The sequence below is a fragment of the Cyclopterus lumpus genome, chromosome 4 (assembly GCF_009769545.1).
Source record: "Cyclopterus lumpus isolate fCycLum1 chromosome 4, fCycLum1.pri, whole genome shotgun sequence".
Taxonomy (NCBI): Eukaryota; Metazoa; Chordata; class Actinopteri; order Perciformes; family Cyclopteridae; genus Cyclopterus; species Cyclopterus lumpus.
Genome location: NC_046969.1, coordinates 25,438,315 through 25,451,529, shown reverse-complemented (window position 1 = coordinate 25,451,529; position 13,215 = coordinate 25,438,315). Strand labels below are relative to the sequence as shown.

The 13,215-nt window shown below is 46.2% G+C and overlaps 3 protein-coding genes across 4 annotated transcripts in view; 2 read left to right on the top strand and 1 right to left on the bottom strand.

Annotated features, from left to right (window-relative positions):
- Window positions 1–504: 504 nt before the first annotated feature.
- Window positions 505–3,097, bottom strand: itpa (inosine triphosphatase (nucleoside triphosphate pyrophosphatase)). 2 transcript variants are annotated; one of them, XM_034531383.1, is made up of 8 exons: window positions 2,971–3,097; window positions 1,911–1,968; window positions 1,767–1,831; window positions 1,598–1,671; window positions 1,466–1,497; window positions 1,259–1,371; window positions 1,047–1,123; window positions 505–962 (listed from the first exon to the last, which is right to left on the bottom strand). In XM_034531383.1, exons 1-8 carry the CDS (start codon window positions 3,031–3,033, stop codon window positions 821–823), a joined length of 624 nt encoding a protein of 207 aa, XP_034387274.1. In that variant the 5' UTR covers window positions 3,034–3,097; the 3' UTR covers window positions 505–820. The 2 variants fall into 2 exon arrangements, with proteins under 2 accessions (XP_034387274.1, XP_034387275.1); XM_034531384.1 differs by lacking the exon at window positions 1,047–1,123 and having other exon boundaries at window positions 849–1,005.
- Window positions 3,098–3,195: 98 nt separating this feature from the next.
- On the top strand, window positions 3,196–7,566 carry mettl13 (methyltransferase like 13). The gene is given in 10 exon segments (XM_034531385.1): window positions 3,196–3,474; window positions 4,100–4,372; window positions 4,478–4,946; window positions 5,041–5,240; window positions 5,331–5,376; window positions 5,379–5,519; window positions 6,266–6,421; window positions 6,533–6,745; window positions 6,829–6,960; window positions 7,044–7,566. Coding segments are annotated over 10 exon segments (2,091 nt in total). The 5' UTR covers window positions 3,196–3,321; the 3' UTR covers window positions 7,352–7,566.
- Window positions 7,567–8,209: 643 nt separating this feature from the next.
- dnm3a (dynamin 3a) overlaps window positions 8,210–13,215 on the top strand; it is a 22,310-nt gene continuing 17,304 nt past the window's right edge. Inside the window, 5 exon segments of the mRNA XM_034530603.1 lie at window positions 8,210–8,500; window positions 11,646–11,719; window positions 11,924–12,073; window positions 12,272–12,475; window positions 12,660–12,758. Coding sequence (XP_034386494.1) covers window positions 8,337–8,500; window positions 11,646–11,719; window positions 11,924–12,073; window positions 12,272–12,475; window positions 12,660–12,758 — 691 coding nt within the window. The 5' untranslated portion in view covers window positions 8,210–8,336.

Here is a 13,215-nt window from a genome sequence, read left to right as displayed (position 1 = left end):
GCTTTTGAGATAAAGGTCACGCCAGGTCACGATTATTGAGGCGTTAAGGACTCCAAAGTGTTTTCCAGGCCCCCGACAACAACAACAAATTAATTTAGCAACAACACATTGTGTCTTAACTATCCTTGAGTTGATGTATGATATTAAAATAAACATTTATATTCACGTTAGTTTGAATGGGTAAAATAAAATATTATATATTGTACTTTTTAGGAGGTTAATGGTCAATAAATGAGATGCATTTAGAGCTCTGTGTGTGTTACATCCGTGTTGAAAGTAGATGAAGTATTTGATAAAACACACGTAGTACTGGCGTTAACGTTCAGTTTCTACCGTCTATTCTCGGTTCACCTGAGACATCAGTCACAGGTGAATGCATCCAGCTCCAGGGTCATTTATTACCCAGACTCCCCTGCTGTTGTGTTTGTACCACGTGTCTGACTCCTGACACGAGGTTGAGCCACGATAAACTCAAACACATGACATCCAACACTACAGTGAAACTATATTGTTAGAAAAATGTTTATTACTGTAGCATAACCTTTTTTAATGTTCCTCCTCTCCTTATTCACGTCTGTCTATTTACTCATTAAACACACTTTTTTCCTTTCCACTCGCAGTAAAGTTTACCAAACAAGGAGTTTATTTAAAACTAGGTTTCTTAAAAATAAGAAGAATGCTGCACATTTTCATTGTGATCACATATCTGTCGTACGTTTTCTGACCCAACCATAAAACATGTCTTCGTAATCCTCCGGAGCGACACATTTTTTTAAGGTTTGGTGGATTTCGCTGCAGATTCTGAAGCTGAAATGACTCCTCAGTCCTCCTGGTTCTTCTTCTTCTTCTTCTCGCCCTGCGGTGAGGCGTCGTTGGTTTGTGAGAAGTGCTCAGACATGGCAGCAAGCGCCCGGTAGCGGTGAGAGATGGTGTTCTTCACCTCTTTGGGGAGTTCGGCGTAGCTGCAGATGAGAGGGAAGGAGTAGCGTTGACCACTGGCTCCACCTTGTGGTTAGAACAGGACATTACATGCAGTCTTTGCTTACGTTTTGTCATATCCCTCTGGCTGGAAACAGGGATCCCATCCAAAGTCTCGAGGACCCCTGGGTTCCACAATGTGTCCCTTAAAAATACCAAGAAGTACATGGCTTATATAATCTAATGTATATATATATATATATAATAATATATATTAATATAAATAAAACACATGCACATGCATACAAAAACACGTTTGCAGTTTGAGAGAGACGCTAACCTCCGTTTTCCCTCTGAACAGCTGCACTGGTTCATCTTTCCCAGCAGAGAAAGCAAAGGTGCAGAGAGCCCACGCCGATTTATCTTCAAACCCAGCGAGGAGTTTGTACAAGCCTGCAACAGAACAGTTCTCTCCATCAAGAGAGGCCGGATGTGCTTTAAACCGCTCCGTTAAAACATCTCAGATGGGGGGGGTGTTCACCGTTACCTTCTGGCTTGAGTTTATCCAGGAACCACTTTCTGCAACAAAAACAAAAGTTAAGTTGCATGTATGAATATTCATTCCCAACATTAAAAAGATACGACTGCTCGGCAGATGTGGACATTATTATATACTAACATGTAAGGACCGGGCAGGCCTCCCAGAGCCTTGAAACACAGACAGGTGTCCTCCACTATGACCGGCCCGTCAATCTGAGGGTGAAAAACAAACAGTACATCAACCCTTCAACGTACACACACACACACACACACGAGTAATTACTTGCATGACAGTGTAGTTATCATACCTGCTGTGCAGCCTCCTTACACTTCTGTATGGAAATGTCATCTGGCTCCCCTTGGTATTCGGGCACTGGGTGAAGACATATTTCGGTGAGCGATGACGTCGGGAATAGATTTAATCTACTGGTGGTCTCTGCTTTGATACTTACAGTCAATCTTTTTGGACACTAGTTTGTATGGAAACCTGTCTCCCAGGATCTGAATGACCTGGTGGATGTGGAACAAAAGAAAAAGAGAGTTCATCTGGCAGGAGAAATTAAACCAGGGATTCCTTCTGTATTAGATTTCAGCTCATACTGACAGTCTATATTTAGCTGGCATAGCCTGGAACAATATGAAGGCAATAAGTATTCAAGTATATACTGCCTGAAACGGTGAAATAAGTACGAGTATTCAAGTATATTAGTCCTGAAACCGTTAAATAAGTATTCAAGTATATTCGTGCTGAAACGGTTAAATAAGTGTAAGTATTGAAGTATATCTGTGAAACCGTTAAATGAGTATAAGTATTCAAGTATATTAGTCCTGAAACAGTTAAATAAGTATAAGTATATCCGTGAAACAGTTAAATAAGTATTGAAGTATATTAGTCATGAAACGGTTAAATATGTATAAGTATTGAAGTATATCTGTGAAACGGTTAAATACGTATAAGTATTCAAGTATATTAGTCCTGAAACCGTTAAATAAGTATAAGTATTCAAGTATATCCGGCCTGAAACCGTTAAATAAGTATAAGTATTCAAGTATATCTGTGAAACCGTTAAATAAGTATAAGTATTCAAGTATATCCGGCCTGAAACCGTTAAATGAGTATAAGTATTCAAGTATATCCGTCCTGAAACCGTTAAATAAGTATAAGTATTCAAGTATATTAGTCCTGAAACCGTTAAATAAGTATAAGTATTCAAGTATATCTGTGAAACCGTTAAATAAGTATAAGTATTCAAGTATATTAGTCCTGAAACCGTTAAATAAGTATAAGTATTCAAGTATATCTGTGAAACCGTTAAATAAGTATAAGTATTCAAGTATATCCGGCCTGAAACCGTTAAATAAGTATAAGTATTCAAGTATATCCGGCCTGAAACCGTTAAATAAGTATAAGTATTCAAGTATATCCGGCCTGAAACGGTTAATACAGGACAACACAACTGTTAACTGTCGTTTTTTTCTCTTTTTTGTTGAAATAAAACGTTTAATTCTCACCTCTTCGAGTTTTTTCGCGTTTCCAGTCACGAAGACCACCGACCTCCCGGCAGGCGCAGCCATGTTGACCAAATCACTTCCGGTTCAGCGACGGCCAATAAAAAAACCTCCCGGAGAGCCTCAGCGAATCACCGGGGCCGCGTGTAGCCCCGCCCTTTATAGTACCCCACCAATCAGCGAGCGGTGTCGCCGGCAATGCGGTCCGACTCGGGGAAAAAAAAAAAAGTGTCCGTGCCATGTGGACCAAGTTGCTGTCAACAAGACTGTCTGTTGCGGGGAACTGACACGTTTGTTCTTCTTCCGGTGTGTGGGGGGGGGGGGGGGGCGTCTGTAAACACGCTGCGGCCGACGATGAATCTGTTACCCCGCACAGCCGAAGAGTTCAGCTCCGCGGAGTACTGGGAGAGGTTTTTTAAGAAGCGCGGAGAGAAGGCTTTCGAGTGGTACGGAGACTACAACAAGCTCTGCGGCGTGCTGCACAAATACATCAAGGTCCAAGATAAGGTGAGAGCACCTCAAATGACGTCTGCTCAGCTTTCATCAACATAAAGGTGTAGAATTATAATGATAATAATGTTTCATATAGACAGAATCAGGCAAAATCAACTTAAAAAGGTAAAATGTACTTCACAAGGGAAGTTTCATACCACGCCTAGTTATTGCTGTGTGATGTGACCAGAGGTGGAGGAAGTGGTCAGAACAACAAAAAACACAGTGAAAAAATATATATATATATACTCCATAAGAAGAAAATGTCCTGCATTCAAGATCTCACTTAAGTACAAAGTACATTAGCATTGATGTACTTAAAGTAACAAAAGCTAAAGCACTAATTCTGCCTATGTGAGTGATTTTATTATAATTTCTCATTACACCATTTTACAGCTAGAGGTTTTGGGGTATTTAAATCTATAAAAGTGCATTGTGTCTGCAAGCGCGTCATGTGCTTTGCATATTGAATTTTAATCTTTATCTGACAAATACATAACCTGTCGTGGACTTGAAGTATAATGTAGCGTACAATGTAAACACTTAAATGAAGCACGAGTTCCCTCAAAACTTAAGGTGGCTATTTACTTTCCACCGTTGCCAACGACAACAACTGGTGAATTGTATCCCCGCCCTCCAGGTGCTGGTGGTCGGCTGCGGCAACTCTGAGCTGAGCGAGCAGATGTACGACGTCGGCTACAAACGCCTGACCAACATTGACATCAGCGAGACGGTGGTGACCCATATGAACCAGAGGAACGCCGAGCGCCGGCCGGGCCTCACCTTCCAGCAGGTGGACGCTACTCAGACGCCCTACGAGGAGGCCAGCTACCAGGCCGCTCTGGACAAGGGCACGCTGGACGCCGTGGCATCGGAGGAAGAGGGAGCCCTGGCCAGGAGCATGCTCACTGAGGTGGGAGAGCAGTGGGCTTCAGGGTGCGCCGTGCACGGACCATACGTTTCCCTCACTTGGTCGACTCACAAGCCGGCGTTCTTGTTTTTTTTTTCTTCTCTGCAGGTGGGCCGCGTGCTCGGCGTCGGCGGGCGCTACGTCTGCGTGACGCTGGCGCAGGAGAGCGTGGTCAAGTTGGCCGTGGAGCACTTCGTCCAGCTGGGGTGGGCTGTGAGGCTCCACTGCCTGCAGGAGGAAACCGGGAACGAAGAGGACTCCTTCGCTCTGCCCGTCTTCGTGCTGGTCTGCACCAAGTTCCGTCAGCCGATGCCCGCGCCCATCCTGGAGATGTGTCTCGGGGAAGACGGGGCCCCGGCGCGTCTGGCGCGCGTGGCGGACTTGCTGTCGGCCGTGCGGGAGCGGCAGGCTTACGCCGTGTTGAAAAAGAGGCTCCGCACGAGCACGGACGCCGGCTCCAACCTCTCCCTCAGCCTCTGCCACGCCAAGACCGGCCTCCCCCGATACACTCTCACGGTGCAGGATTGTCCGCCGGGGGCCAAGGTGCCCAGGTCCAACCAGTTTGCTATTTTTATTGGTGAGCCCTCCTGTTCTCGCATCACGGTTCGTATCCCTCTTTTGTGAATCTCACCGGTCGTATTCACTTCTTTTCCCTGTGCTCGTCCCGTCAGTGCCGCAGGGCAGCGAGACCGCCTGGCTCTACAGCTCCGCCGAGGGGCGGCGGCAGCTGGCGGCCAGCGCTAACTTCCGCCGCCTGGTCGTCGCGGCAATGCACCGGAACCAGGAGTACACGGACATGCAGGCCGTCCAGTCGGAGCTCTCGCCGATGGTGATGGACCTGGCTCCACCGGGCATGCCGGCCAACCAGCAGGTTGAACACACGCCGCAGGGCCAGCTTTTTTTTTTCGCCGAGTGTGATAATGAGAGCACGTTCACTCGAGTCTCTCTTGTCACCATTCAGGTGCCGTTCCTGTCGGTCGGAGGGGACCTGGGCTGGCGTGAGGAGGTCAGCAGGGGCTGAGCGAGCTGAGCGGGGAGTACTGCGTGGAGAACGTCAAGGGAGAAGACGGGGAGCTGTACCGGAGACTCGTTTTCCTCTCCAATGCTGCTCTTGTCCAATCGGAGAGCCGCCTCGTCCCGTCGGGTAGCGGTCAGTTAATGTTCCTCGTTTACTGTGATTTTTGTTTTCTTTAGCATAAACAATATGAGTTTAGTCGTGGCTCGAGGAGCCAGGGAACGTATGACACCCGGAGAAAATCAGGTACATCGTGTCAAGAAGGCTTCAACCTTTCATTAATTAAAGTTAACTGTATACAATACTATACAGGACAATATTAGCAGAAACAACGAGACAAACATTAAAAAGGATGACAATATTACTATCGTTTAACACACATTATATAATATTATAATATCGTAATAGTTTATTATGGCTGCCTGAGGATCTCAGAGTGGCTGGAAGTGTTGAAATCTACAAATGTAAATGTATAAAACGACCTATTTTATTATTATTATTTATTTTTATCCTCTTGTTTCACAATATTTTATTCACTTATTTTATTGTATTTAAGTTGAACACGTTATTCTGTTTTAGTGTTATTTTATTTATCACTTATTGTATTTTTATTTTATTAATCTAGTTTTTATTTTTGAAATGTTATTATATTTTTTACTTTTGTTTTATACTATTTTTTTTTATCATTTTATTGCTCTCAAATCTTTTGAGTCGACACTTGTTCCATCTTATCTTCGGCTTGTCAATCATCCGTGAACTGCAATAACCTTTTTATGAAAGTTGCCTCACAAATATAAAGCTCGACTGATGGATGAAAACATAGATGTAGATTTATGCAAAGAATGAATATATAATAATATAATATGTATGTTTTCCCGCAGCATCGAGTCACAAGAAGAGAAACAAAAAGAAGGCGAAGCCGACCGCGTCCTGCGCCTCGCTGTCGGTGGACAGCGGCTTCCTCTGCTGCGCCCACCATGAAGTCATGGTGGCCGGCCTCGCCGCGCTCGGGTCGGCACGCCAGAGAACAAAGGTCGGTTCAAACCGGTTTTGTACAGTCGGGGAGGGGGGGGGGGGGGGATGCTGCGTAAAGCATCGCACTCGATTGAGCATCCTGTGATTTTGTGTCCGCCATCTTTTCCTCTCAGACGTCCCGCTGTCGGTGCTCCTGGTGGGGCTCGGTGGGGGAGGCCTGCCCCAGTTTCTACGGGACTTTGTGCCCGACGCCACCGTCGAGGTGGTGGAGCTAGACCCCGTCGTGATGCAAGTGGCGAAGGAGTGGTTCGGCTTCCGACCGGACGAGCGCTTGACCGTCACCCTCGGAGACGGCCTCGAGCGCATCTGCGCCCTGGAGAAAGGAGGTTGGTAAAAAAATGGTCACGGTGAGGCTACTTTGATGCATACGTGAACCAGGAAGTGACGGGCTATTTTGTCTCCTCCGCAGGCGATCGCTTGTTCGACGTGGTCATGTTCGACGTGGACAACAAAGACAGCACTGTGGGTATGAGCTGCCCCCCTGCCGCCTTTGTGGAAGCCTCCATCCTGCAGAAAGTCTGCAGACTGCTTACCCCCAGAGGTGCGCTATTTAAACACATCATTTGTTTCCTTATCTGTAATCTGTGCATTCCTGTGGTAATTAAGGACTCTTCTCTCCTCCAGGTGTGTTCATCCTGAACCTCGTGTGTCGCGACTCGGCCCTGAGGAAAAGCGTGCGGGAGCGCGTGAGCGCCGCGTTTCCCACAGTCCTCTCTCGGAAGGTCGAAGGGGAGGTCAACGAGGTGCTGCTGTGCTCTCGCGGAGCGGACGTGTCGTCGTCGGACGCCGCCGCCGCCGCGCTCACCCTCCCGTCCCTGAACCGGGCGGCCAAGAGTCTGCAGGGCGCGCTGCTGCGCTCCGGCGGGAATGGAACCGGCAGCCGGCCGCACATCGACGTGGCGGAGCTGTTGAAGGACCTCAGAGTGGAGTAAAGTTTGAGACGCTGAAATATGAGAGAGAGAGAGAGAGAGACATTCACCACGTACAATATAATAAAAAAGTATTTTGATGCAGTGTCATATATATATATATATAAACAAACACACAAGCAAAGGACTTTTTTTTTTTTATTTTTTTTAATCTGAATGTGCTTCTACTAAAAAAGTGCTGTTGGATATTTTAACTTGCATTAAATGAACCCTTCGGTGTCTCTTCCTCTCGCTCCCTCCCATCGGCCCAAAGAATGCAGCAGTGTTATTTACAGTATGAATCTTTACTGGTTCCAGTTGCAGCGTTGCATCCCCCCCCCCCCCTCTCCTCCCCCCTTTCCTCTCGCGCATTGGGTGCATGTGATTTAAAATAGCTGTCGTGCACGCGCACCCCCCCCCCCCCCCCCCCCCCCTCCCACCCCAGGGTGTCTGATAGATCGTGCACGGTCCACGACGTTTGTCCCTCTCCTGCAGAAAAAAAAGGGGGATTGCCGAGTTAAAAGAAACTTGCCGATTACCTGCGCATGCGCGGAAACAACTCCATTCCGTTAGCTGTCAAGAGCGGAGCGAGGTTCTTCTTCTTCTTCTCTCCCTCTTTTCCGTTTGGACCGAACTGGTTCCTTTTAACGTATCCGGAGTGTTTTTAAAAAAAAAATTTAACGGAAACTACAACAACAACAACAACAACAAACAAAAAAATGTGTCTCGCGAGCTGTTTTCGGAGGCTCGAAGAGGTCCGCGAGTACCAACTTGGACCCGACGGTCGCTACCAGGCGCACCGACGGTGACGCGCCGACCAACCGCCGACGTTACGGAGCTTTAAAACGACAAGAAAAATAAGTTGTCACCGTCCCCCCCCCCCCCCCCCCCCTTCGAGGAGAGTATTATTATTATTATTAATAGGTCGTGAGTCGTTATTAACTATGGCGGACGCTCTCTAGCCGGCTGTAAACACCCCCTAAAAACGCCTCGAAGCCCCGGCTCTCTGATGGGCAACCGCGGGATGGACGAGCTGATCCCGCTGGTCAACCGGCTCCAGGACGCCCTGAGCGGCGTCGGGGGCCGGAGCTGCAGCCTCCACCTGCCGCAGATCGCCGTGGTGGGCGGCCAGAGCGCCGGCAAGAGCTCCGTCCTGGAGAACTTTGTGGGCAGGTAGGCGTCGACACCCCTGGACCACGATGACGAACACGTACAATAAGTTAACTTAAGTCAATAAGTGTGAAGTTGCTCCATAGACAGTGAATATGATAGTGATTTTATGCACTTACATTATGTTTTATGTGTGTGTGTGTGTGTGTGTGTGTGTGTGTGTGTGTGGCAATGCAAAGGTCTATTGTGGTGTTATTATGAGATATGAAACTACGACGTCCCCCTGCGGTCTGCGTGTGGATCCAGAACCGAAAGTCGTTGTGTGTGTGGAGCAGTTTCACACTTTTATATTTGGGCTTTAGCTCTCTGGTTAATTTGGTCATGTTTGGTCATATTTTGTTGTCTTATACCACATGAATAATATGAGTGTGGTTCCCCGTCAGCTGTGCTTGTGCTCCAGGTTGGTTTTTAATTAAAGCAGCTTTTTGTAATGTGTATTTATATACAGTACATTGTGAGTGCTGGCGTTGTTAATATTATAAATAAGTTACAGATGCGTTATAGATCCATTATATATATATATATTATATATTTTGGTTTTCCAGGTCGTGAATAATGCCTCTGACTGCGAGCTGTCTTGGACCAAAGTCCGTCAACAACTTAAAAAACATCAGATCTATTTTAATTTTTTAATTTTTTTTATTATATAGGTTTATTTGGTAGAGACAGTGGACATTAATACAACATTCTTATAACTGTGCCAGAGTTAGCCAAGAGGCTACTTTCCATCTGTCGTCCGTAGACGGACAAATAAAACTGAATATAAGTTTAAAATTACAACATTATTTCCCCTTTCATGAAGCATGCAGAAAACAATAAAAGAAGAGGGAATAATAAAATATGTTCAATCACTATTAAGATAATAGTGTAATAATTATGTTAAATACAAACAAGGACTAGAGGTCACGTTGTTAGAATCAGAAACACAGAACATAACAGCATGCAGAGTAAATAACATGTGTAAGTCAGCCTGACACAGCACAACAACAACAAAAGACAGACAGGCAGGAAACAACAGACAGCAAACAGCAGACAGACAGACAGGAAACAACAGACAGACAGAAAACAGCAGACAGACAGACAGGAAACAACAGACAGACAGAAAACAGCAGACAGACAGACAGGAAACAACAGACAGACAGAAAACAGCAGACAGACAGACAGACAGAGAGACAGACGGTAAACAGCAGACAGACAGGAAACAACAGACATACAGACAGGAAACAACAGACAGACAGACAGGAAACAGCAGACAGAGAGACGGACGGTAAACAACAGAGAGACAGACAGGAAACAACAGACAGACAGGAAACAGCAGACAGAGAGACAGACGGTAAACAGCAGAGAGACAGACAGGAAACAATAGACAGAGAGACAGACGGTAAACAGCAGACAGATAGACAGAGAGACAGACGGTAAACAGCAGACAGACAGACAGGAAACGACAGACAGACAGAAAACAACAGACAGACAGCAAACAGCAGACAGACAGCAAACAGCAGACAGACAGACAGAAAACAACAGACAGACAGCAAACAGCAGACAGACATACAGAAAACAACAGACAGACAGCAAACAGCAGACAGACATACAGAAAACAACAGACAGACAGCAAACAGCAGACAGACAGACATAACACAACAGACAGACAGGAAACAGTAGACAGAGAGACAGACGATAAACAGCAGAGAGACAGACAGGAAACAACAGACAGACGGTAAACAGCAGACAGAGAGACAGAAAACAACAGACAGACAGCAAACAGCAGACAGACAGGAAACAGCAGACAGTAAGGTTAGAATTATTAAACTGTATTAATCGCCAGTGGGGGAAACTCATTTGCCACCAAACATTCGTACAGACAACAACAGACACACAGAGCACAACAGACAAGAAACACAAAACAAACAAAACCAGAAGATGCCCCATAAAACATGACCATCAGAAAGATGCTAAGTCTAAACCTAAAAACAGCTAAAGGTGTTCATTACTGACTGAGGCTCACTGAATGAACACGCCGTGTGGTGGACGGCCTTCAGAAGAAATGATTGTTGCAACGTTGCAATATAGAAATCAGTTCACAGTAATAACTAAATTATGACCTAATCCAAATAAGCATGGCTCCTGGGAAAAGTTCATTGGAATATAGCATTATATTAAATAAATAATACAGACTCCGTGTCGTCCGGGCCAACGTTTAAAAGGATCTGCGATTCTAAACGGGGAAACAAACAAACTACGATCCAACGCAGGTCAAAGGTCACGGGTGTGTGAAGAGAAAAGGCAGCGGGGCCGGAGGGATGGTGAATCTGGGGGGGGGGGTGCATTGCTTTATGTGTGTGTGTGTAGAGTTCAGATATCAACAATCTTTTCAGACTCCACCCTTTCTTCTTTATTTTTTTAAAAAAAACGCCAACAAGTGAGACAATTCAGAATTGTGAAGGAGGAGACGACATGAGTATATTTTCCATCCCGTCAGTGAGGAATGCCGGTGAGTAATAACAGTGAGTTTGTTTTTCCGGGGTTTTTTTTTTTTTGGAGCCTCTGCTTCCTCCAGGAGGCCGGTGGAGCATTGTCCACCACCGAGGTCAAACGCGGGGTGGACATCGCCGAAGGAGGTCGGTTAATTAAAGCTCTCTGTTTTTCTGTTTTTTTTTTTTTCTTGAGCGCGTTTACGATATATTTTTAACGCACGCCCCTCGGTTCTTTTGTTATGACACGCCCCCTTTTTGTGCAGGAACCCCCCCCCCCCCTGCCAGCTGCTGCTTCGTCATCTGGGACAGGATGCAGTAAAAAAATAAAACTAAACTTCCTGGATCTGATTTTAATAGGAAAGAGGAGGACATCTTCCTTTATAGTACATGTGGCTACATGTGGCTACATGTGGCTACATGTGGCTTTTAGCCTTTTTTTTACATATCTGATCGCATGGCAACGATTTTTCTCTGCCATTGGATAATAAATGGCAATTAAAATGACGACGAATGTACGGCTCGCAATGCCAGCTACACATAGCTTTTAGAGTTTGTGTGTACAATATGTAAAGTCATTTAAAAGGCGTGCGTCAAGCTTGTGTGTGTGTGTGTGTGTGTGTGTGTGTGTGTCGCACTCTGAGCCTTCCCCCAATCCAGTCTTTCCTTCCCAACAGAGACTTCCTTCCCCGGGGTTCAGGGATTGTCACTCGCAGACCTTTGATCCTCCAGCTGCTCAGTGCCAACACAGGTAGGTAGGCGAGACTGTGCCGCGTCACCCTGAAGCTGCCACCAGGTGGCGGTGTGACATCTCACAATGGCCCGAGCGGGACACGAGATCCAGAAACTGGGCATGGATGTGTGTCATTTGTGTTATTTATTTATTAAAAGACACTTGCAAGAAGAGTACAACATAAAACATATTTCGCTTTCATTATTTTTTCGTCTTTTCCAGAGTACGGTGAATTTTCCCACCGCAAAGGGAAGACGTTCACGGACTTCGATGAGATCCGCGGAGAGATCGAGGCGGAGACGCTCCGGCTCACCGGATCCAATAAAGGCATCTCCCCGGTCCCCATCAGCCTCCGGATCTATTCACCACACGGTACAACACACAACGTCTACGACTGGTTCCACTCGAGTTCATGTGTGACCTATCAGGAAGGCAATGGGGGGGGGGGTAATGAAAACACTCAATACCTTATTGATTCTAAATGGAACGATAGGCACCCTCAGGATGTGGGACGAGATAGGCGGTTCATGACCGGAGCAATTGACAACATCAACTCTGCCTGTGCCTCAGTGCTCAACCTGACTCTCGTGGACCTGCCCGGCATCACCAAGGTGCCGATCGGCGACCAGCCGGCGGACATCGAGTACCAGATACGAGACATGATCATGCAGTTCATCTGCAAGGACAACTGCCTCATCCTGGCCGTCACGCCGGCCAACAGCGACCTGGCCAACTCCGACGCACTCAAGCTGGCCAAAGACGTCGACCCGCAGGGTAAGCCGTGTGTGTGTGTGTGTGTTAAAGCTCTCTACACACTGATGTCTCGCTGGGGATTAATGATCGCTTTGTTTGTTTGTTTGTTTTGTTTGTCACGTGTGTATACCATTCATACTTCCACGGGGGTTATGACATCACGTTTGGATAAAACGTCCTCTTCTCCTCTTCGTCCTCTTTTCAGGCCAGCGCACGATTGGTGTCATCACTAAGTTGGACCTGATGGACGAGGGGACGGATGCCCGGAACATCCTGGAGAACAGGTTGCTCCCCCTGCGCAGAGGTGTGTGTGTGTGTGTGTGTGTGTGTGTGTGTGTGTGTGTGTGTGTCTTGGCCAGGGGTCCGTGCACACATCAGGAATTTGACTCCGCTTTTGGTCTTTTTCTCGACGCACTTACGCAGAAACAGACTGAACAGACAAATAAAGGTAAAGGATAAGAAAGGTTTATGGATAAATATAATTAGACTAAAAAGTATTACTTTTGGCAAGCCGGGTGCTCTCTAAGTTGTAAACAATACAAATAGTAAAAGAAAAAGAAAAAATAATATACATGCAGTGTAGGATTTATAGACAGAGACAGAGATGATATCATTGGCTAGTAAAAGTATGTGTGGGAGGGAGAGAGATAGGGGGAGAGAGATAGGGAGAAAGGGAGAGGGAGAGAGAGAGAAATGGAGAGAGAGGGAGGTAAAGGGAGATAAAGAGAGCAAGAGGGAGAGGGAGAGAGGGAGGTAACGGG